Source organism: Lethenteron reissneri, chromosome 10, assembly GCF_015708825.2.
Source record: "Lethenteron reissneri isolate LAM-NWPU_2019-01 chromosome 10, ASM1570882v1, whole genome shotgun sequence".
Lineage (NCBI taxonomy): Eukaryota > Metazoa > Chordata > Hyperoartia > Petromyzontiformes > Petromyzontidae > Lethenteron > Lethenteron reissneri.
Genome location: NC_083788.1, coordinates 1767725 through 1793043, shown reverse-complemented (window position 1 = coordinate 1793043; position 25319 = coordinate 1767725). Strand labels below are relative to the sequence as shown.

General features: G+C 49.3%; 1 protein-coding gene across 1 annotated transcript in view; it reads left to right on the top strand.

Annotated features, from left to right (window-relative positions):
• LOC133340702 (endothelin-2-like) overlaps positions 1-24489 on the top strand; it is a 37826-nt gene extending 13337 nt beyond the window's left edge. The window contains exons 4-5 of the mRNA XM_061549090.1: positions 2211-2377; positions 24384-24489. Coding sequence (XP_061405074.1) covers positions 2211-2377; positions 24384-24489 — 273 coding nt within the window. The remainder of the gene's footprint in view (positions 1-2210; positions 2378-24383) is intronic.
• Positions 24490-25319: the final 830 nt, after the last annotated feature.

The window sequence follows — 25319 nt, the reverse complement described above, 5'->3', positions numbered from 1 at the left end:
TAACTACCTCGCCTGGTATACAGGAGGTCGCGGGTTCGATCCCGACCCTGGCGCCTGCTGCTGTATATTTGAAGTTGACGTGTTCTCCCCACATTTAGAATCAACATCGCGCGTTTAGAGTATTTGGCGGCTAGACATTACCACGTGATGACAAGCCACTTCGTTGAGCTATCATTGTGGCCAGGTCGCTTCCTAAAAAGAGCTATACAGCTCAGTGGACCTTACCTGGTAAAATAAAAAAACAGTTTAGTTTATATTTAGTTTAGTTTAATACATGCCATGGCTTTTATTGAGACCCATACATGCCACAGTAAACCGGTAAACGTTTTTTTGCTCTTTCATGATGGCCAAAAAATCAAATAACCCCCCGCAAATCATAGACTTAAGCAACATAATTCTGTCCACGTAATTTAAGGCGTTTTTTTTTCAACGCTTAACTTTCATCAGATGTGAATCGCACACCACCTACTACAACACACCTTCTCAACAACATTAACAAACTGCATTTGATTCAATTCGTTTTTGTTTTACCGACAGATGATCCTCCCGACCTGTGAACAACAAAACGTGGACCTGCCGACCGGACACCTCACCGCCGGTGGCCACATATTTATTGTGGGACGGCGTTCGCGCCGGAGCCGAGACGCCGCGTGCATTGCGTTTCACAAAAATCCGAGGAATTCCCAAAAAGCCTCCATCGCAGCCTCCAGCCAAGATCAAAACGTGTTGTGTGTGAAAGGCTCGCGGCCGCCAGATAAGGCGGGCGGGTGTCTGTGAATGAAAACCACGCAGGCTTTTACAAGAAGAGAATACGGAGCAGGTGTTCCAAGTGAATATGCATTTCTCAGAAGGCAGAAGTGGTAACGCCCGCGCCGCACAGCAATGAGGACCCCGGGTTCGATTCCCGACTCGGGCGCCACCCTTGTGGTGTTTGTGTGTTCTCCCTCTCTCTCTCTTTGCCCCTGTTCTGCGAGGAATTCCTCTGGGTTCCCCAATTTCCTCGCATGGCTAAAAGAACTCGCACACAGTGCCACTGGTATTGGCCACACGTCCCAATACTGAAACATTTCCTGCAAATCGTTCAGTTGGGATTGTACATTAGCAGCAGCAGGAACATCGCCTCTCTCTCCCGACTGCGAAAACTTGGCAGGACCTGCATGAACACATCAGTGCGCTCAGGTAGACTGTGTTACACCCACAATGCATCTTCATAGGATCCACGGGGGATCCCATTATATGAGCAATGCACCCTCTAGCTACGAGTAGTACTTACTGTCGTAGTATTTACCAAGACAAATACACTTCCGCGGTACCAACAGCATATTTGTTTGGGGTGTAATGTCTAGGATAGTATCATGAACTGTATCCGAGTTGCGAGCCTACCAGAACCCTCCGCCCTCCCTCCCCCATATCGCCCTGAGCAGCAGAGCCTCACACTGCCCTGGAGGATACATACGCGTCACGTGTGTATGCTGAACTTCTTTCGCGCCGTACATAGCCAACCGCGCCAATCGGAGGATGCTGCCCGTTTGTACCACATCAATTGAGTATCGAACGGGCACGCGTCTTACACGCGTGGGACCTTGCGGCAGTCACGTGGTCTGGTCACGTGGTCTGGTCGCGGGCTCTGGCAGCGTGCGTTTCGTGTAGTCGTGGGTGACTGAACTGCAGCTGCCGACGACACTTGTGAACAAATCGTCTGGATTCGTGCCCAGAAGGTCGACCGTGAATGTTCATTCGGGTACGCATGTGGAACTTCTTTCGTACCTACGTCGCCAAAACGTGCCGATCGGAGGGCGCTGTGACGCAACTGTGATGGACACCCCCGAGGCATTCGGGGACACGGCAGTTTCGATGTGTTCTCTTCGTGACGCAGACATGAAGAAACGCCACAAGCCACAAACTTTGCCGATGATATATTATGCACGGTCAAGAGCCATCGCTCGGGGTAACACGGACAATCGGGGGGGGGGGGGGCCGCCCCGGGCCCCGCGCTTTGGGGGCCCCACCGCGGCTTCGATGTCAAAGTGTGAGATGTGAAGCCTCCGGTTTAGCTTGAAGGCGTCGGGGGAGCCGACAGTGTGATTTCCCCCGGGGCCCCGCACCGCCCTACGGACGGCCCCGTATACATGTTGTATGTTATGTTTCATGTCTTTTAGTGCCGCAGATTTATCGACGAATTCGATGAGTCTGCGTCGCTCGTGCACCAGGGTCGACGCGGCGGCGGCAGCGGCAGCGGCGGCGGCATTGTCGCGGGGCAGAATTTGTTTTCACGTTCCGAGGGGTTTTTCTGCAAAGAGAGAGAAACCAACGAACGTGGACAGGTTTTAAACCCCAGTGACGTGATCATCGCATTGCTAGTCCACCAGGGCTTCCGGTTCGTTTCAGACGCGCTGCCTCTGCGGCCGTCTGGAACGCTCTTCCTGCCGATATTAGGAAGCCATTGGGAGCTGTGCACTATTACATCTAAATCGATAACTCATTTCTTTAGAACCGCGTTTTGTGTTTGGTTTGTTGTCCTTTCCCCGCACCTCCGAATATCACGGTTGGGTGGGTACGGTGCGAAAGAAGTGAAACGTGCATACGTACGTACACACTTCTCTTACCCAATTAGAACAGCAACAATTCCCCTCCAGATGCAGATGCCTACGCACGCTTCCTCTGACCTCCCCTCCTTGGGTTGGAGGCACGTGACCCACTCTGCCAAACCGCCACCAGCTCGCCTGGCTCAGGACGAAATTCAAAGAGGGCATTCTTGAACAAAATCCAAATCCAGAGGTTGGAAAGTGTAAAGTTACACTTCTCGTTATGAATAAATGGGGGCGCTGCGGTGGCTAGGAGATGTCTCCCATGCCTGGTATGCAGGAGGTCGTGGGTTCAATCGCGACGCTGACGCCCGCTGCTGTGTATTTGGATACGCTCTGATTCTTTCGGTAAAGTCACGTAGGTCGATAAATAAAATAAAAATTAAAGAAAAATAATCATTACTAATATTTATTTCATTTTTCTACCTACGTGGCTTTACCGAAAGAACCAAAGAGTATGGATTCCTGTAGTCACGAAAGCTTCAAATCAAGATTGTATATTTGGAGTTTGCGTGTCCCTCTCTCCCCGTGGTCACGTGGATTTTCTCCGGGTCCTTCGGTTCATCCCCTCCACAGTTACTAAATGTTAAGCTGCTTTGTTGAGCTATCATTTGTTGGCAGGTCGCTTCTGAAAAAAATCTAATAAGTCAGAGGGCTTTACCTGGTAATTAAAATAGTAAAACAAAAAATCCGACAAAAGTAATATTTAAAAAAACGTTTTTAAAAACACGCTTTAATTAAATGTACCCCACTAGTAATGGAAGAAGTCCACGACTCCAGGAAGTGGCCCCGAAGCTTGCCACAACGTAAGGGACCGTGGTGATTTACAGCCAACGTCAGTTGAGCGTGGACAATTAGACCCAAGCCGAAACATAACATATAAAAAAGATGCATTAAAATGTTTTTATTTCATTTTTATGATAGAATAAAGTCCATTCGATGTGTTAGTGAATTTTTTATATTTTAGGCAGGAAATTCTTTTCAAATTTAGATTTTTTTTTTCTGGGGGTAGACCCCCAGACTTCCTGGAAGATTTGGTCCCCCCCCAATGTTGACTCCATGGCTACGGCCTTGAAGGGCATCACTTCTGCTACAGCTATAATTGGAACCCAGTGGCTGACATTGCTTTACTTGGTTAAAACATCGACTTCAGACATCGAGTGCATGAATCCATGAACCTTGGTCCTGCTTTGCTGTTTTATAACTCCAGTGAACATAACGTAATATATTTCTTCGTGCACGAGCGCCTTATTTGTGTTCATTAAACGTTGTAAGTTTCTACGGATGTGCGTCTTCTGAAACGTTCGCGTGACGCGTCACTAAATTTGTTTTGCAGTCGATCCACAAATGGGAATCTCGCTCGATCCCACGATCTAGCTGCCGTATGTACTTGCCGTACAGCTACTCCGCCGCGAGGCTACTCTTGCCGTACGGTTACTTTCCTAACAATACTTCAGATGAAGCGACCAGAGCAAATTACAGTTATAGATGAACGTGTGGATGTTGAACTCCTTTCGCATCGTACGTAGCCAATCGCGCTGAATCAGGAGGCGCGTGGGGTGTGGGGGGAGAACGATAAACTAAAGACCAAAAGCATTTGTCAGGAAGTGGATTTCCAATTTAGATTTAAGAGTGCAGAGCTCCCAATGGCTTCCTAATATGGGAAGGAAGAGCGTTCCAGACGGCCACAGAAGCGCATCTGACAGCGCCGCGCGTTGCGGTGACCACCACCTTTGTACGATGAATGGGTCAATAGCCACTGAGAATAGATCGACCCATTGGGTACCTCCGTGCGGCAGAGTGCTCGATTAGTCCATCTCAAACACTTAACGCTGATCGCCGCAGCCAATGAACCAATCACAAGCGGAACGCCTTGTGCAGGGATTTAGCAATGCGCACGGAGATGTGCGTTGCATGAACAAAAGCTATCGGCCTTATCGGGACATTGATGGCCGTACTGCACTGATGAGTCCTAACGAGGGACGACTTTGGTCGACGGTTGTGTCCTTGTTGCACTGCTGCCTGTTATCTTGCAATGGCCACATTTCCCCAACTCTTCGGGGGTGTGGGGGTGGAGGTGGAGCCCAGTTCTTGTCAACCGTTCTCACTCCACGTGGCACTCGCGCCTTCGAGCTCGCCGCCACACAGAACCAGAGAGAGAAATAATAGCCGTGGGCCGTTCATCCAGCAGTGGATTGGTCATGGCTGACGACGACGATGTGTGTGTGTCTGTGTGTCCGCGCGCGTCTCTTTCTCAAGCGATGCGCAGCTACGGACGGACTTGGTGCCGTCACGGAAATGAATATTTTTTTAAAATATGTAAATAAATACATATATTTGTAGCACAACATTTAACAAGTCCGCGATCGCGTTGAGAGGCTCTCGCCTCGGTCACGCCGTGCTCCCCAGGAGCCTCGCCGCCGCGACTCGATTACAACCGCGGACGCTTCAAGCCCGAGTTGAACCCCACGCCCGGTGAATTCAAGAGGAGGGGGGAGGTTTGTGTGTGTGCGTTTGTGTGTGTGCGTGCATGTGTGTGCGTGCTGAGTGCGTGTGTGTGTGCGTGTATGTGTGCGTGTGTGCGTTTGTGTGTGCGTGTGTGTGTGCGTGTGTGCGTGTGTGTGCTGAGTGCGTGTGTGTGCATGTGTGTGCGTGTGTGTGTGCGTGTATGTGTGCGTGTGTGCGTTTGTGTGTGCGTGTGTGTGTGCGTGTGCGTGTGTGCGTGTGTGTGCTGAGTGCGTGTGTGTGCATATGTGTGCGTGTGTGTGCGCGTATGTGTGTGCATGTGTGTGCGTGCGTGAGTGTGTGTGTATGTGCGTGTGTGTGCGTGTGTGTGCATGTGTGTGCGTGCGTGTGTGTGTATGTGCGTGTGTGTGCGTGCGTGTGTGCGTGTGCCGGATGTGTGCCCGTGTGTGTGTGCGTGTGTGTGCGTGTGTGCGTGTGTGCATGTGTGTGCTGAGTGCGTGTGTGTGCATGTGTGCGTGTGTGTGTGCATGTGTGTGTGTGCGCGTGTGTGTGCGTGTGTGTGTGCATGTGTGTGCGTGCGTGAGTGTGTGTGTGCGCGTGTGTGCGTGTGTATGTGCGTGCGCGTGTGTGTGCGTGTGTGTGTGTGCGTGTGTATGTGTGTGTGCTTGTGTATGTGTGTGTGCGTGTGTGCGTGTGTGTGCGTGTGTATGTGCTTGCGTGTGTGTGTGCGTGTGTGCGTGTGTGTGTGTGCTTGTGTATGTGTGTGCTTGTGTATGTGTGTGTGCGTGTGTGCGTGTGTGTGCGTGTGTATGTGCTTGCGTGTGTGTGCTTGCGTGTGTGTATGTGTGTGTGTGCGTGTGTATGTGTGTGTGCTTGTGTATGTGTGTGTGCGTGTGTGTGTGTGCGTGTGTGTGCGTGTGTATGTGCTTGCGTGTGTGTGCTTGCGTGTGTGTATGTGTGCGTGTGTGTGTGGGGAGTGGTGGTGTAGCGGTTAGCGCTACGCTGCGCTCCGAACCCGGCGTCCCGAGTTCGATTCCCGCTCACGGCAAACACCACCAGTGACAATTATCTGAACAGGTCCTGGGCCTTCCCTAGGTCGACTCAGCCTCAAACGAGTACCTGGTGGAGACAAAGGCGGCCGGGCGTGGTGATGGCCACCCACCCCCTCGTGTGCCGTTCCGGCCTTCATAGGGGCTCGCTAACAGCACTTGCCCCAACCAAGCCCGTTCGAGGCGAATGTGTTTCTCAATTCGAAAAAAATATCACGTGACACCTGGGGCTTGCGAAGCACTGGGTCTAAAACGCCAACACGGCTCCTACACGTTCAGTTCTTTTGAGCAGGTGATCTGGATAAGGCCGAGAGGTGTTTTTTCTCTCTCTCTCCTGTCCGTGAGACGGTGCACACGCATCTCTCTGTGTGTGTTGTCGAGGCTGAAGTAACACTCGGGTTTGGCCTGTCGCCGCTACCTCTGGAGCGGCACGACGCTCGCGTGAAGAATGTTTCTGGCGGCGGGACTCACCACGGCTGCTTGGCGGTGACCCTTTCATTCCACCCTGGACTTCGGTGGGAGCGGGGGGGGGGGTTAGAAAGATGCCCAGTGGGGTTTCCTCGCACACGCGGCAGATACTCGGGAGAGGAAACGCTCAATCTTGATTTAGACAACAACTACAAATGTAGTTGTCTTAAAAAGAAGAATCAATAAAATCGATTTAGAGGAATTCATATTCTTTGGGCCTTTCTGTAAAGTCACGTAGATAGGTTATTTGAACCCGACCACGTGACTTTACCTAAAGACCCAAAGGATATGAATTCCTATAGTCACGAAAGCTTCAAGTCAAGATTTGATTTAGAGGCAGACAATTAAGAGGTCCCACGTGACATCGTTTGTCGATGTCATGTTGCGGGGTAGGTGGAGAGGAGGTGGGGGGGGGGCCATACACGGACCCTCTAAGAGCGGCTGCTGACTGCCCCAGTGGACGTTGGGCTGATATATTGAATGAGTGAACGTGCTTTAGGAGCAGCAGCAGCAGCGGGCAGCCGACAAACGCGCAGGTATGTTCGCTGTATTCCTGGAATTCAGCACCTTTCAGCTGAAACTTGAAAGGCATTCCCAAATTCCTGCCGAGCTTTAATCTATTAATGGTGCAATGTGCTCTGTGATTTGTGGCGTGTAAGTCATTGGAATTGTCATTGGAATTTGTGATGCTGCTTGCTAACTGCGCTTGATCAGAAAATACAGAATGCGAGTTAGGAGCAGGGCTTCCATTACGTTGAGCAGAATGAAACAAGGTGAGAGTGCACTCGGCACACCACATCAAGTATACGATGTACACATTTTTTTTTATTTTACCAGGTGAGGCCCATTGAGCTATGTAGCTCTTTTTCAGAAGCGACCTGGCCACAAATGATAGCTCAACGTGGGAATGTATAGCAGCACAATACTCTAAACGCATGACGTTCAGTCTAAATGTGGAGGAAAAAGTCAGAGGACCCGGACAAAAATCCACGCGACTCCGGGGAGAACATGCAAACTCCAAATTTTTTTTTTTCAAATTCCAAATATATTGCAGGCGTCAGGGTCAGGATCAAACCCACGACCTATTGCATACCTGGCGAGGTAGTTAACATCTCGCCACCGTGGCGTCTGTGGTTATTAGCCATGTGCCACCAACTCCGATCTACCAGCGAAATGAATCCCCGGGGCAGAGATAAACCCATTGGACATGCGACGCTGCACGCCGCTGTATGACTCTGCAGCGGCGTGCAGCCTGGGCTGCACTCCGTTTTATGTCGCGATGGGTTGACGTAATCATTTACGGATTTGAGGCACGTGCAGAGTACGAATGTCTTCCGTGCAGTGATTTGGTCACGTTTCATGATTGGGTTCAGTTTTCCAAAAAGCACTCGAAGCTGTCTCCCCCCCACCCCACCCCCTCTTTAGAAAACTCAACTTAGCAACGAAAGGCAACGTGCAAATGGCAGCTGAAGACGAAGCCCACTTGAAGTCAGTGCGTATATCTTCATGCGCTGTTACTGCGGACGATTGTCTCGGGCGCTGACGAAGGGAAACGGAACGAACGTTGAACGGTGCGCGACGGCGCGTGGAGAGGAGCACGCGTGAACGTGGAGAGGGGCACGCGTGAACGTGGAGAGGGGCACGCGTGAACGAGGCCCAGGAGCCACACGAAGCGGACAGCAGCAGATAGACGCGGAGACACTTCCTGTTGGTGTTCTTCGGCTCTTTCGGTAAAGTCACGTAGAAAAGAAAATAATAAAAAAGCTTCCTGTTGACTGGTACGAGGCGCCACGGTGGCGAGGAGATGTTCACTGCCTCGCCCGGTGTGCAGGAGGTCGGGGGTTCGATCCCCACGCTGACGCCTGCTGCTGCTGTAGATTTTGAGTGTGCGTGTCTCTTTCCCCGTGGTGGTGTGGATTTTTATCCGGGTCCTCCGGGTTTTTCTCCCTCCACATTTATAATCAACAACACGCGTTTAGGGTGTTTGGCTGCGATAAATGTCCATGTGATGATCATACGCCACTTCGTGGAGCTCTTATCAGTGATTGCCAGGTCGCTCCTGAAATAGAGCGACGCAGCTCAGTGTGGCGCTACCTGGTAAAGTACAAACAAGTTTAAAGTTTTATAGTTTGAAGTTTTATAGTTTGAAGTTTTTTAGTTTGAAGTTTTTTAGTTTAAGTTTTTTAGTTTGAAGTTTTATAGTTTGAAGTTTTTTAGTTTGAAGTTTTTTAGTTTAAAGTGTTTTAGTTTGAAGTTTTATAGTTTGAAGTTTTCAGTAACGGGCTTAGCCAGGAGACGAGCAACTAAATACATTTGCATATTTAAATGTCACTTTTTGAGGCCGTCCCTAAATGACGTCACGCGATTTTGGACGATTTTTGACCCCCCCCCCCCCCCCGTCGTCACGCGGCGTCACAAAAAGTCAGACCCCCCCCTCAAATATGACGTCACAAAGCTCTGCCCCCCCCCCCCAAAAAAAATCATGCTTTAAATCGCTTTAAACTGTTGTCATTGTAGTGCGTATTTAATGTGGCGCTGCACTCTGATGTTGTAGGAGAAAACATTCATTAAAACGTCTATTTAATTAAGTAGAACGTGTTGTCGATATTTATTCAAAGTTGCTCATTTTGATGTGACGTCACATTTCTCAACCGCCCCCCCCCCCCATCGTCACACATCGTCACACATCGTCACAAATGTCTGACCCCCCTAGGTGCGTGACGTCATTTATGGACAGCCCCTTACCTGCCAACAGAAAGCTGTCCTCGTGAACTGCCGATGCGAACGCGGTGGCATGAGGTCACGTTCTGCGCAGCGCTCCTTTGCTGACGACGCGTTCACGAACCAACGAATGAGTGGATGCATCTCGGACTCTCGCCAAATTGTTTTGTTGTTGTTATAAAAACAACAACCTCCCAACTGGTAACCAGAACATCCCAGCCGTCCTCACCATCAGCCACGGACAGAGTCGGCAACCCACACGCGACGAGAAGAGAAACTTGTTTTCGAATTCTGTGAAAAAAAATACAAACCTCAGTATTACATGGGACCTTTTTTGCCGGTAGCTGCTCAGCTAGACGTGTTCTGATGCGTTGCATTTCGGCGTTCGCTGGTCTGTCACTGATGAGACGAGGCCACGAAGAAGGCCAATCAGTTTCAAAGAATGCAAATAACATTATGAGAGCATGTTTAGTGATAGGCTTTTATCCTTTCAACTGGTACAAAAACTGACACCTACATACAAGGCATCATGTTTGGTCTCATAGTGTAAATGCTTACCCCGAGCTCTCAATACTCTGATAGTGCGCTGTTTTTGAGTTGTACGCCTTTTGGCGTCTTCTGATCCAATACCAATAGAGACTAGGCTCTAAGGAAAGCTGTCTCGGGTGTGGACCAATCAACTTCAAGGACAGTGCATATCATTATCATTATCAGAGTAGTTCTTTTTGTTTGCATTTTGACTGCTTGTGTTGTGGTTATTGCAAACATGATGCCTTGTATAAAGGGGTCAGTTTTTGTACCAGTTGAAACGGTAAAAACCTATCACTATATTTTGCCACTGGTAAAGGAGGTCTCATAGTGAGAGCATGTTTGTTTGCATATTAACAACAAGTGCTCTGTGTTCAACGCAGTACTGGATTCCTTGCAAAAGGTTTCGACTTGGTTGTTTGAACACCTTAACACCTCCTGTTTTATTGACATAAATGGTAAAACCCGATTCTTATTTTTTCAAACCTCAACATTTTAAGAGCTACAGTGCATTGTGGGTGAATACAATAAGGTGGTCCCCTAACGAATAACGTCACGAAGCCCGCGGGAGGCGCTGGTGACCCCTGTTCATGGTCAATCCACTGCTGGATGAAGGTCTCCCTGTCCACCTATAAGCACCTGCACACAGGCTGGTTGGCACTGCTTCACCTCCGTCAGCTTTCTTAGCAGGCCCTAGGCGGATTATGTCATGTTAAGTTTCGATTGAAAGCTTTCGTGACTGCAGGGATTCATATTCTTGGTTCTTTCGGTAAAGTCAAGTATAAGGGAAATAATAAAATAATAAAAATAAAACAATAAAATTCTCACGACGTTTCGATTGCAACACAAGCAATCGAAACGTCGTGAGAATTTTATTGTTTTATGATAATTTGTATAATGTAATTTTAAATATTCTTTTATTATTTTCCTTGTACGTGACTTTACCAAAATAACCAAGAATATGTTGTGTTAAGTTTGAATTTCACGTCAATTACCGGGCGATGTTTATCAGCTGTATAAATTGGTTCTGTTAATTTGGTACAGAGTCGTTTACGCTTTTAGGTTTTGGGTCCATGTGGTTAGCGGTCGCTTCTTGTGTTTGCATGACCTCTCGTGCGTTCTGCACGATCAATTATTCATTTTTCGCGATTATCAGAATCTGGATTTATCCTCAACAAATCCGACGAGTTTCGAAGCTTTTTGTTCCCAGATGTCGCGGGGTTACCCACGGGGTTACCCACGGGGTTACCCACGGGGTAACCCACGGGGTTACCCACGCATCGCCGCTGGTGCAGTGAGCAAGGCTGGAGTTGAGAGACACATTGTGCCCAACACACTTTCGCGTTCGTTACACGCAGTGGCTCTGCTTCTTAACGCTGGTGCATCACGAGACGCCCTTTCTGGGGGGGTGCGAGACATGGACGGACAGATTTGTTCTAGAAGGTAATTAATCGAAAACCCAAGTTAAGGCACGGGGCATGTTAAGTTGCACAACTACTTTGTCTCATCAACCCCTAAGTAGTTATTAACAATATTAAAACAATTACGATCGAGAATCAAATGGGTGCAAGGCTGCAGTAAAGGTTGTGGACCACTGTGTTAGGGTTAGTGGTAGTGTTAGTGGTAGTGTTAGGGGTAGTGTTAGTGGTAGTGTTAGGGGTAGGGTTAGTGGTAGTGTTAGTGGTAGGGTTAGGGGTAGGGTTAGTGGTAGTGGTAGGGTTAGTGGTAGTGTTAGTGGTAGGGTTAGTAGTAGTGTTAGGGGTGGGGTTAGTGGTAGTGTTAGTGGTAGGGTTAGTGGTAGTGTTAGGGGTGGGGTTAGTGGTAGTGTTAGTGGTAGGGTTAGTAGTAGTGTTAGGGGTGGGGTTAGTGGTAGTGTTAGTGGTAGTGTTAGTGGTAGTGTTAGGGGTAGGGTTAGTAGTAGTGTTAGGGGTGGGGTTAGTGGTAGTGTTAGTGGTAGGGTTAGGGGTAGGGTTAGGGGTAGGGTTAGTGGTAGTGTTAGTGGTAGGGTTAGGGGTATGGTAGGGTTAGTGGTAGTGTTAGGGGTGGGGTTAGTGGTAGTGTTAGTGGTAGGGTTAGTGGTAGTGTTAGGGGTAGGGTTAGTGGTAGTGTTAGGGGTAGGGTTAGTGGTAGTGTTAGGGGTAGGGTTAGTGTGTGGTTAGGGGTAGGGTTAGTGGTATGGTAGGGTTAGTGGTAGTGTTAGGGGTAGGGTTAGTGGTAGTGTTAGGGGTAGGGTTAGTGGTAGTGTTAGGGGTAGGGTTAGTGTGTGGTTAGGGGTGGGGTTAGTGTGTGTGGTTAGGAGTAGTGCTCGTGCTGGGCGGAGTGTTAGAGAAGTGGTTCTTCTTAACCTGGGTGCATCACAGAGCTCCCTTTGGGCAAGCTGTGAGATGCCCTTTCTGGGGGGGTGCCAGACATGGCCAGATTTGTTTTCGAAGGTAAATCATCGAAAACACAAATTAAGCACGTGGCAACGTAAGTTGCGCAATTACTTTGTTTCATCACACCGATGTAGTCATTAACATTATACATTTGTGTAACGCTCCAGAGCCAAAGGGGTAGAGTGAAGGTTAATGACCACCGCTTCAACGCGATCCAGACGTCTCGCGGTTTCGCCCTTTCCTCTGGCACAACTCTCAGCCCGGCAAGACTCTTCACATTTTCGCTGCGGCGTTGGTGGTTTGTGCGTAGCGTGCGGTGCGTCAACATCGCCACTGGGGAGACAAAGGCGGCCAGGCGTGGTGTTGGCCATACATTCCCTGGCCTTTAATGGTTCTCGCTAACACCACTTGCCCCTACAGTCTGCTACAGATTACACGGGGGATCTATGTTGGTGGTGGTGTGTGTGGTGGTGTGTGGTGGTGTGTGGTGTGCGCGGTGTGGTTTGCGCGTTGTGGTGGTGTTGTGTGTGGTGGTGTTGCGGTGTGCGTGTTGTGATATGTGTGGTGGTGTGTGGTGGTGTATGTGGTGTATGTGGTGGTGCGCGGTGTGGTTTGCGTGTTGTGGAGTGTAGGCGCAAGCACATGGCGAGCTGGTAGTTTAATGTGTCACGTCCACCGTGAACTGGTAGTTTAATGTGTCACGTCCACCGTGAGTTGGTAGTTTAATGTGTCACGTCTAACGTGAGCTGGTAATTTAATGTGTCACGTCTACCGTGAGTTGGTAGTTTAAAGTGTCACGTGGACCGTGAGCTGGTAGTTTAATGTGTCACGTCTACCGTGAGCTGGTAGTTTAATGTGTCACGTCTACCGTGAGTTGGTAGTTTAATGTGTCACGTGGACCGTGAGCTGGTAGTTTAATGTGTCACGTCTACCGTGAGCTGGTAGTTTAATGTGTCACGTCTACCGTGAGCTGGTAGTTTAATGTGTCACGTCTACCGTGAGCTGGTAGTTTAATGTGTCACGTCTACCGTGAGTTGGTAGTTTAATGTGTCACGTCTACCGTGAGTTGGTAGTTTAATGTGTCACGTCTACCGTGAGCTGGTAGTTTAATGTGTCACGTCCACCGTGAGTTGGTAGTTTAATGTGTCACGTCTACCGTGAGCTGGTAGTTTAATGTGTCACGTCTACCGTGAGCTGGTAGTTTAATGTGTCACGTCTACCGTGAGCTGGTAGTTTAATGTGTCACGTCTACCGTGAGCTGGTAGTTTAATGTGTCACGTCCACCGTGAGCTGGTAGTTTAATGTGTCACGTCTACCGTGAGCTGGTAGTTTAATGTTTCACGTCTACCGTGAGCTGGTAGTTTAATGTTTCACGTCTACCGTGAGTTGGTAGTTTAATGTGTCACGTCTACCGTGAGCTGGTAGTTTAATGTGTCACGTCTACCGTGAGCTGGTAGTTTAATGTGTCACGTCTACCGTGAGTTGGTAGTTTAATGTGTCACGTCTACCGTGAGTTGGTAGTTTAATGTGTCACGTGGACCGTGAGTTGGTAGTTTAATGTGTCACGTCTACCTTGAGCTGGTAGTTTAATGTGTCACGTCTACCGTGAGCTGGTAGTTTAATGTGTCACGTCTACCGTGAGTTGGTAGTTTAATGTGTCACGTGGACCGTGAGTTGGTAGTTTAATGTTTCACGTCTACCCTTGAGCTGGTAGTTTAATGTGTCACGTCTACCGTGAGCTGGTAGTTAATGTGTCACGTCTACGTGAGCTGGTAGTTTAATGTGTCACGCTGGACCGTGAGTTGGTAGTTTAATGTTTCACGTCCACCGTGAGCTGGTAGTTTAATGTGTCACGTCTACCGTGAGCTGGTAGTTTAATGTGTCACGTCCTACCGTGAGCTGGTAGTTTAATGTGTCACGTCTACCGTGAGTTGTAGTTTAATGTTTACGTCTACCGTGAGCTGGTAGTTTATGTGTCCGTCTACCGTGAGCTGGTAGTTTAATGTGTCACGTCTACCGTGAGTTGGTAGTTTAATGTGTCACGTCTACCGTGAGCTGGTAGTTTAATGTGTCACGTCTACCGTGAGTGGTAGTTTAATGTGTCACGTCCTACCGTGAGATGGTAGTTTAATGTGTCACGTCCACCGTGAGCTGGTAGTTTAATGTGTCACGTCCACCGTGAGCTGGTAGTTTAATGTGTCACATCTACCGTGAGCTGGTAGTTTAATGTGTCACGTCCTACCGTGAGTGGTAGTTTAATGTGTCACGTCCACCGTGAGCTGGTAGTTTAATGTGTCACGTCTACCGTGAGCTGGTAGTTTAAATGTGTCACGTCTACCGTGAGTTGGTAGTTTAATGTGTCACGTCTACGTGAGCTGGTAGTTTAATGTGTCACGTCTACCGTGAGCTGGTAGTTTAATGTTTCACGTCCACCGTGAGCTGGTAGTTAATGTGTCACGTCTACCGTGAGCTGGTAGTTTAATGTGTCACGTCTACCGTGAGTTGGTAGTTTAATGTGTCACGTCTACCGTGAGTTGGTAAGTTTAATGTGTCACGTCTACCGTGAGCTGGTAGTTTAATGGTGTCACGTCGACCGTGAGTTGGTAGTTTAAGTGTGTCACGTCTACCGTGAGCTGGTAGTTTAATGTGTCACGTCTCACCGTGAGCTGGTAGTTAATGTGTCACGTCTACCGTGAGCTGGTAGTTTAATGTGTCACGTCTACCGTGAGCTGGTAGTTTAATGTGTCAGTCACCGTGAGCTGGTAGTTTAATGTGTACGTCACCGTGAGCTGGTAGTTTAATGTGTCACGTCTACCGTGAGCTGGTAGTTTAATGTGTCACGTCTACCGTGAGCTGGTAGTTTAATGTGTCACGTCTACCGTGAGCTGGTAGTTTAATGTGTCACGTCTACCGTGAGCTGGTAGTTTAATGTGTCACGTCTACCGTGAGCTGGTAGTTTAATGTGTCACGTCTACCGTGAGCTGGTAGTTTAATGTGTCACGTCTACCGTGAGCTGGTAGTTTAATGTGTCACGTCTACCGTGAGCTGGTAGTTTAATGTGTCACGTCTACCGTGAGCTGGTAGTTAATGTGTCACGTCTACCGTGAGCTGGTAGTTTAATGTGTCACGTCTACCGTGAGCTGGTAGTTTAATGTGTCACGTCTACCGTGAGCTGGTAGTTTAATGTGTCACGTCTACCGTGAGCTGGTAGTTTAATGTGTCACGTCTACCGTGAGTTGGTAGTTTAATGTGTCACGTCTACCGTGAGCTGGTAGTTTAATGTGTCACGTCTACCGTGAGCTGGTAGTTTAATGTGTCACGTCTACCGTGAGCTGGTAGTTTATGTGTCACGTCCACCGTGAGCTGGTAGTTTAATGTGTCACGTCTACCGTGAGCTGGTAGTTTAATGTGTCACGTCTACCGTGAGCTGGTAGTTTAATGTGTCACGTCTACCGTGAGCTGGTAGTTTAATGTGTCACGTCTACCGTGAGCTGGTAGTTTAATGTGTCACGTCTACCGTGAGCTGGTAGTTTAATGTGTCACGTCCACCGTGAGCTGGTAGTTTAATGTGTCACGTCTACCGTGAGCTGGTAGTTTAATGTGTCACGTCTACCGTGAGCTGGTAGTTTAATGTGTCACGTCTACCGTGAGCTGGTAGTTTAATGTGTCACGTCTACCATGAGCTGGTAGTTTAATGTTTCACGTCTACCGTGAGTTGGTAGTTTAATGTGTCACGTCTACCGTGAGCTGGTAGTTTAATGTGTCACGTCTACCGTGAGCTGGTAGTTGAATGTGTCACGTCTACCGTGAGTTGGTAGTTTAATGTGTCACGTCTACCGTGAGCTGGTAGTTTATTGTGTCACGTGGACCGTGAGCTGGAAGTTTAATGTGTCACGTCTACCGTGAGCTGGTAGTTTAATGTGTCACGTCTACCGTGAGCTGGTAGTTTATTGTGTCACGTGGACCGTGAGCTGGAAGTTTAATGTGTCACGTCTACCGTGAGTTGGTAGTTTAATGTGTCACGTCTACCGTGAGTTGGTAGTTTAATGTGTCACGTCCACCGTGAGTTGGTAGTTTAATGTGTCACGTCTACCGTGAGCTGGTAGTTTAATGTGTCACGTCCATCGTGAGTTGGTAGTTTAATGTGTCACGTCTACCGTGAGCTGGTAGTTTAATGTGTCACGTCTACCGTGAGCTGGTAGTTTAATGTGTCACGTCTACCGTGAGCTGGTAGTTTAATGTGTCACGTCTACCGTGAGTTGGTAGTTTAATGTGTCACGTCCACCGTGAGCTGGTAGTTTAATGTGTCACGTCCACCGTGAGCTGGTAGTTTAATGTGTCACGTCTACCGTGAGCTGGTAGTTTAATGTGTCACGTCTACCGTGAGCTGGTAGTTTAATGTGTCACGTCTACCGTGAGCTGGTAGTTTAATGTGTCACGTCTACCATGAGCTGGTAGTTTAATGTTTCACTTGGACCGTGGTGCGTGCGCCCCGCGGTTTGCCCGCTCGCCAACAACCCCCGCACGAGTCCCCGTGTCGCAAATCAACAGCGATAGGAAGCACGCGTCGGACCAGACGGGTTTTTTTTACTTATTTTTTTGTGCAAAGATGGAATGTGTTTTATTTTCCCCCTCCTCACGCAAACCTTGCGCCGAAGAATTTTGCCACAACCTCGACAAGCACACGGGACGCATGCTCGTCTTGCGGGGGCGCGCAGGACACGCGCGCGCGCGCTGTCGTTCGAGGTTCATGGGGCGTAACGGCGCCTCGGAATCCTCCAAAATGAGGTGGTCGCCGGTGTGATCGGTGGGCACCTTTGGAGGCAGGCAGGACACACGCGGGGGTGATGCAGCTAACAGGATCGCGCCAACCTGCTACTCACCCCCCCACCCTCCCGCCGCCAGCGGTGATGTTCGCATCCTGTATTCGGTGCTCGTTTTAGGCTGAGTCAACCTAGCGGAGGCCCACGCCAGGTTCCATTTCTTATAATTACCAGTGGCGATTGGTTTCGGAGCTGAACCGCGTGGGTGGGATGGTAGCTGCGTGTGCGTTCAGTGCAAGTTCAGGCAGGTGCATCGTATCGACAAGGCTCCATGATTGCAACTCACTACTCTACGGGACGTCTGGTAAAACCCCCAATATGAAGCGGCAGCATGTGCACAACGTTCTGTGGCACGTGTCGTGACGGGCACCGCAAGATCCGGCCGTGTCCTGCCGGCGCTCACCGAGCTGCATTGGCTTCTGGTTACCGAACGAATACATTGCACTGGTAGGAACCTCCTGGTTACAGCAGCCCACAGGGGATTATTGTGTCCGTCCGTTGTGCAGGGAGGGGCTGGGTGGGGAGGGAGGGGCTGGGTGGGTAGGGGAGGGTGGGGTGGGGAGGGTGGGGAGGGGCTGTTCACCCCGTGGTGCCCTTATAAAACTCAACGTTTAACCTACTCATGCCGGCTTGTGCCCGCCCTCACAATCGGGCATATTTGCGGAATACACCACGCCGCCGTTGACCCTGGCCATTGACCGAGCAACCCAACAACGTTCCTACCAGCTCCCTCCGCAGGAATGTGTTGAGGTTGCAGTAAGTGCACCTAAAGCGCTTGCCACAAACGAACCATCACACCTCGTTGCCAGTGTCGTCAAGGAGCATAAACCGTTATCACGCAAACTCCGGTCATCATCACAGCGGCTTTTGGCGAACCGTCGAACAAAGATGGTCACTGCATCGTGCGATTTCTGATGCGCTTCTGCGGCCGTCTGGAACGCTCTTCTGATATTAGGAAGCCACTGAAGCTTTTTTAATCTCGATTGAAAACTAATTTCTTCATTACTGCTTTTTGTGTTGAGGTTGTTGTCCTTCCCCGCCGCACCTCCGATTAGCGTGGCTGGGTCGTTCGGTGGTGCGACAGAAGTTCAACGTAGGCAGGTCCGTACGCAGCTCCACTAAGGCTGGAGCAGAGACCAAGTTGAGCTCTGTACATGAGCGTCCTGGAAGAGTCATGGTCGCCGCCCGGGTCATCTCGAGAGCTGCCCTGCGTTTTACTCCACAAGCCACCGTCCCCTCTCACGCTCATTCTTCAATGGCAGAGTCCAGTTTGTTTGAGCGTTATTTTACAACTTGTGCCGACTTAATAGGGGGTCTCCCCCTTTTTTCTGGCAACAAAACAGTTGTGCTAAGATGTTGAAACACCAAACTGAAACCTTTTACGAGGAATCATGTGTGCATTCACCACAATGCTTGTGGTCACAATGCAAACAAAAAAACACTCTGATAATATCTGCATTGTCCTTGAAACTGATTGGTCCACACCAGAAACAGCTTTTTTTGAGCCTCTGGTCGAACACCGTTTGAGACGAGGTCTCTGGCTCATTCACTGGGTCAGGATGCGCCAGGAGTGAGCCGTCACCAGCCCGTAACCCCGAGGCACGCTCGCGTCTCTCAACACCTTTGACATCGCGTGTCACGTGATAGTTGCATTGTGGTCGGATGGCCTCGTCCCTGAATGAGTTCGAAGCTCAGCAGACACGGGACTGCACGGCCACGTGGCATGCGCCACTTCAGTTGCTGACACGACAGCTGCCACGTGTTACACATCGCGCCTCGTACACACGGAGATTGATTCAACTTCCTAGCCTGTGAATGTTCTGCATTTTTACGCTTTTTTATTGCATCAAGAAGGGCGCGTTCCCCCCCCGCTCCCCCCAAAAAAATCCAAGGAATTTGTCTCCAGAGGCCCAAAAACGAAACCCAACGCGCGGCAAGCCGAGCGCGGGGGGTGTCACCTGCAACAGCTACAGGTTGTGTCGATGACTTGTGACTTAAAACTTTCGTGACTGCAGGAATTCATATTCTTGGTTCTTTCGGTAAAGTCACGTAGATATAAAACAAAAAATATATAAATAGTAAAATAAAAATTTCACAAAAATAATACGTTGAAAATAATAAAAGCAAAAAACACAATAACAAATAAAAATCTAAATAGTAAAATATAATAAAAATTAAAATAAAATGTGTAGATGAGCTGCTCCCAAGGTCGACTGCTCCCTTAGAAGCGAAGTCCACGGCTGCCCCAGACGCCGCCCGAAGTCCCGGGGCGGCTTCCAGGGCGTGCCCGACACGGCGCTCGTGCGCTCGGTCCTGACGCTGTCCAATTGCTTGGCTCGCAGTTGTTTCCGTCACCGGGAGCGTCAACAACAAACACATGGTGCCGTCAGAAGAGGACGCGACGTGAATTTACGTTTAAAATAAAAACAACGGAACGAGTGGCACTCGATCGAGGGGTTCGCGTCTGTCGCGGAGGTTCGTGGTTCGAATCCGTTGGGCCACCCTGGTTAATTCCGCGTCTTCACCGCTACATACCCAGCCGCTGTCTGCTTCACCCACAGCGGACGTTGAAGACCCCCCCCCATGACGTCATTCGGAACGAGCAGTCGGTCACCTGTGTGCGGCGACGTCACGGAGCAGATTTGAAAAGCGACCCATTCGTGGGGGGCCACAAATGGGTCACAATTTGATTCGACACAGCGAAGTCGCCCCCCACTGTGACACCGCCACAGGCAGTGTCTGTGAAGCAGAGAGCAGCGCTTTACGTTTGTGCTTTTATGTTTCATGAAACATTTTCTGTAAAATTTTTCACGTTTAATTTTATTTTTTATGTTTATTTTTTATGTTTAATTTTATTTTTCATGTTAATTGTTTATGTTTAACTAGATTTTTTATGTTAAATTTAACGTTTAATTTGTATTTATTTTATTTTAATTTAATTTTTATTTTCTATCTCCGTGACTTTACCGAAATAACCAAAGACTAAGAGAGCAGTGGCCACGCTTCGTGGTGATCGCCTCTGCGCTACCGGAGCATCGCGAACACCAAACGAATACCACACGAATCACAAATTGTTACATTCATTGCAGAGAGACAGAGAGCACGGCGGGCCAATCAATGCCCCGTTACCAACACCGTCCCAACAAAGACGGCGTCTGATGCACACGGTCAAACACGGTCAAACTTCTTTCGCACCGTACGTAGCCAACCGTGCTAATCGGAGGGTGATTGAGTGCTATGTGAGTGCGTGAGTGACTATGTGAGTGGGTGAGTGACTATGTGAGTCTATGCACGTATTTATGTTGAACTTCTTTCGCACCGTACGTAGCCAACCGTGCTAATCGGAGGTGTGCCGGGTTCAGCTGGCAGGCATGAATATGCACCACCACTACCGCCACCACCGCTACCACACAAAAAAGAATTAAGCTTTCCCAAGTGCAGATCGCAGATTAGGCTGTCAGACGTGTTCCCCATTAAGCTGTCCGACCACCTGCAGTTATGCACGAGCCCACTGCACATTCGGACCGCAAAGGAAAACATTTTGTTGAAAAAATAAAATAATAAACCCCCGACGATATTAATTCCCTCGGGGGACATTTTTTGAAAACATGTTTTATGGGGTTTTTTTTTCAATTGACGTTTTTTTTGCATTCCAACCGGAATCGTTGTTCACTACGCGCGGAGTCGCCGGGTAAAATCTCATGCGCCAACTCGGGAGGTATCGGAGATAGAGAGAGAGTTTTCAGTTTTCAGTTTCATTTATTAGGTATAGCCCTGTGAGCCTTTCGGCTCTTGAATCGGTGCAACCGCAACAAACCAAAAACATGAACAAGAAAACATCTTAAAGTGACTATGTGACTATGCGCAAACAGAAAAATCCAGGAAAAAGCACCGTACACCAACGCTGTGTGCAAAAATCCCAGTGGGATGCAAGTCAAACAACAACCACAACAACAACCACAAGACAACTTAGATGAAAGCCATCAGTCTAACTCCGTACTACAACAGAGAGCGAGTGGCGTCGATTCTCGGCATGCGCCGATGAAGGTACAGAGTGTCCGCCAAGTTCGCACTTTAGATGACTCTGCGCCACGTTGGCTAGCAGATGTTAACTACCTCGCCTGGTATGCAGGAGGTCGTGGCTTTGATGGTTCACGCAGACAGGATTCCTTGCAAAAGGCTTCTGTTTGGTGTTTTGACATCTTAACACAACTGTTTTGTTGCCAGCAATGGTCAAACTTATTCTTACATGTATATTTGGAGTTTGCATGCCTCTCTCTCATCATCATCACGGTGGCTAGGAGATGTTAACTACCTCGCCTGGTATACAGGAGGTCGTGGGTTAGATCCTGACCGTGACGCCTGCTGCATATTTGGAGTTTGCGTGTCTCTCTCTCTCTCTCTTTCCCCGTGGTCGCGTGGATTTTTCTCCGGGTCCTCAGTGTGTTCCCCTTCACATTTGGAATCAGTGTCACACGTTTAGAGCATTTGGCTGCTAAAAACTTCCACACAATGATAAACCACTTCGTTGAGCTATCATTTGTCGTCAGGTCGCTTCTGAAAGAGAGCTACGTATCTCAGCGGGCCTATAGCTGGTAAAATAAAACAAAGTTTAGTTTTAGTTTAGCAGAGGTTCTGAAAGCACGGATAATGGAGAAATGTGCCAAAAATGTGAACACATTCCTGCGGAGGGAGTTGGTAGGAACGTTGGGTTGCTTGGTCAATGGCCAGGGTCAACGGCGGCGTGGTGTATTCCGCAAATATGGCCGACTGTGAGGGCGGGCACAAGCCGGCGTGAGTAGGTTAAACGTTGAGTTTTATAAGGGCACCACGGGGTGACCAGCCCCTCCCCACCCAGCCCCACCCCTCCCACTCCCCACCCAGCCCCACCCTCCCCACCCAGCCCCTCCCCACCCTCCCCACCCAGCCCCTCCCTCCCCACCCAGCCCCTCCCTGCACGACGGACACAATAATCCCGTGTGCGCTGGTGTAACCAGGAGGTTCCTACCAGTATAACGCTCAATGAGTAAGGGACCAGTGCCGAAACGTCCGCAGTGGCATTGACGAATGGCATTGAGATGTCCTTTGCGTCGGGCCACGTTGCTCCGCCGTGTCTGCCGCAGCGCGCTTCAGGTCCGCCGGAGCGGTGGCAGAATCCGTGGAATGAACGTAATGAACGAGCGGCTGCTCGTTATTCGAGAACCATCAACAGCAGCAGAACGTCGCCGGCAGGCCCGATGCGCCACGTCTCCTTCGCGAATGGAAAATTAAAGACGTGAAACTTGATTCGGAGCTTTCGTGACTGCAGGCTCTTTCGGTAAAGTCACGTAAGAAGAAAAATAAATTAAATAATAGCATACGACTTCTCGATTGCAACACAATCATCATCAGGTACGAATGAATGATAAAACAAACATAGTAAACTTAGAAATATAATACAATACAACACAGAGAGTCGGCTAACACAAGTCAACACCCTACCTGGTTGATTACGTTCTTCCAAAGATTGCTAAATTTGAGAGAGACAAAACACAGACACGGAGACACACAGACAGACAGGTAAACAGAGAGAGAACACACACAGAGAGACACACAGAAAGAGACACACAACATAGACACACAGAAACACACACAGAGAGACACACAACATATACACACAGAGAGAGACACACAACATAGACACACAGAGACACACAGAGAGAGACACAAGCAGAGAGAGATAACACAGAGACACAGAGAGACACAACATCGACACACAGACAGACACAAGTAGAGAGAGACACACAACATAGACACACACAGACACATACATAGACACACAGACAGACACACAAGCAGAGAGAGAACACACACAGAGACACACAGAGAGAGACACACAACATAGACACAGAGAGAGATAACACAGAGACACACAGAGAGAGACACACACATAAGTAGGGTGTTGATTGTTATGTTAGCCGACTCTCTGTGTTGTATTGCATTATATTTCTAAGTTTACTAAGTTTGTTTCATCTTTCATTCGTACCTGATGATTACTTGTGTTGCAATCGAAACGTCGTCTGCTATTAGTTAATTATTTTTCCTTTCTACGTGACTTTACCGAAAGAACCAAAGAGTAAAGACATTGTGGCCATGCGACACGAGCTACGCACCACGCCGTAGACCAACCGAGGCTCTGCTCCTTCAATGCCCACACCAACTCTCTCCCGAAGTCATCTCTCCACAGCTAGCAGGCCTCGACATTTGCGTGGCGAGATGTTAACTACCTCACCTGGTGTACAGGAGGTCGTGGGTCCGATCCCAACCCTGACGCCTGCTGCTGCTGCTGTACATTTGGAGTTTGCGTGTCTCTCTCCTCGTGCTCGCGTGGACGTTTTTCCCTCCACACTCAGCAACACGCGTTTAGAGTATCTGGCTGCTATACATTTGCACGTGATAAGCCACTTCGTTGAGCTATCATTTGTGGCAGCAAGGTCGACTTCTAAACAGGAGCGAGATAGGTCAGTGGGGCCTTACCTGGTAAAATAACGTAAGTAGTTTTTCTTTATAGTTTCATATTGCCATGCGCAAGGACATACTGTTTGTGCGCAAGCCGTTGGAAAGGTTGCGGTGTCTTCATTCCGATGCCTCCTCCATGCCGCGCCATTACAAGTCGCTGCACCGACTACGAGACGGATACACCCAGTTCGTGTGAAGCGGATTACAATGATGACGATGATGATGATTCCACTTGGAGGTGAGTGTACGCTCGCTACAACCTACAAATGCAGAGTGAGATCATTCCACTTGGAGGTGAGTGTACGCTCGCTACAACCTACAAATGCAGAGTGAGATCATTCCACTTGGAGGTGAGTGTACGCTCGCTACAACCTACAAATGCAGAGTGAGATCATTCCACTTGGAGGTGAGTGTACGCTCGCTACAACCTACAAATGCAGAGTGAGATCATTCCACTTGGAGGTGAGTGTACGCTCGCTACAACCTACAAATGCAGAGTGAGATCATTCCACTTGGAGGTGAGTGTACGCTCGCTACAACCTACAAATGCAGAGTGAAGATCATTCCAATCAATCAAATTACGGGCAGGATGAGCGACTTGCCGTTGGTGTTCATCGGAGTCGTCCGACCATACTTCACCACTCGGGGCATCGCTTGCCAGCCGACGTTGTCCCGTGCTGGGAGTTGAACTCGGGACGCGCGACAACAACCAACCAACCAACCCCCTCTCGGCCATTCCAGGAAACAACATCAATCTCTAAAATCATTATACATCACTCGGGCTCGCGTGCGTGCGAGGGTAGCGCCCCTGGGCATTCCTGGCAGCGCGAGTGTTGAGAGTTGGGGAGCCCCCATTCGCGTGGCTCGCAGTTCCAAGCTGTTCCACGCCGGTGACCTCCTCCATACAGGCCGCGGGCACAACAAGCTGCCGCTGCTGCCGCTGCTTCTTCTGCTGCCTCTCGTGTACAAGCCGTGACGCACGGAGGAACGCGACTCGTGTTTCCTCCGGGTCAGTCCAGTCACGTGAGAGGGTGCGCTGCGGTGACTAGGAGATGTTGACTACCTCGCCTGCTCTATACAGGAGGTCGTGGGTTCGATCCAGAGCCTGACGCCTGCTGCTGTATATTTGGAGTTTGTGTGTCTCTCATCATCATCACGGTGACTAGGAGATGTTGACTACCTCGCCTGCTGTATACAGGAGGTCGTGGGTTCGATCCAGAGCCTGACGCCTGCTGCTGTATATTTGGAGTTTGTGTGTCTCTCTCTCTCATCATCATCACGGTGACTAGGAGATGTTGACTACCTCGCCTGCTGTATACAGGAGGTCGTGGGTTCGATCCAGAGCCTGACGCCTGCTGCTGTATATTTGGAGTTTGTGTGTCTATTTCTCATCATCATCACGGTCGCTGGCGAGATGTTAGATACCTCGCCTGGTATACAGGAGGTGGTGGGTTTAATCCTGACTCTGCTGTGTATTTGTAATTTGCGGTGTCCCTTTCTCTCCCCGTGGTCGCGTGGATTTTTCTCCGGTTCCTCCGGGTTCTTCCCTCCACATTTAGAATCGACGTCACGCATCTCGAGTATTTGGCCGCCGATATATGTCCACGTGATGATACGCCACTTCGTTGAGCTATCATCTGTGATCGCCTGCAGGTCGCTTCTGAAAAACAGTTCAGTGGGGACTTACCTGGTCAAATAAAAACAAAGTTTTACGCTCGTTCCTCGCCAGAACCATGTGGCCGTTTCGGTCACAGTTTGGCAGAGTCATGGACCCCTCCTCTGGAGCAAAGGGCATCACTGCCTGCG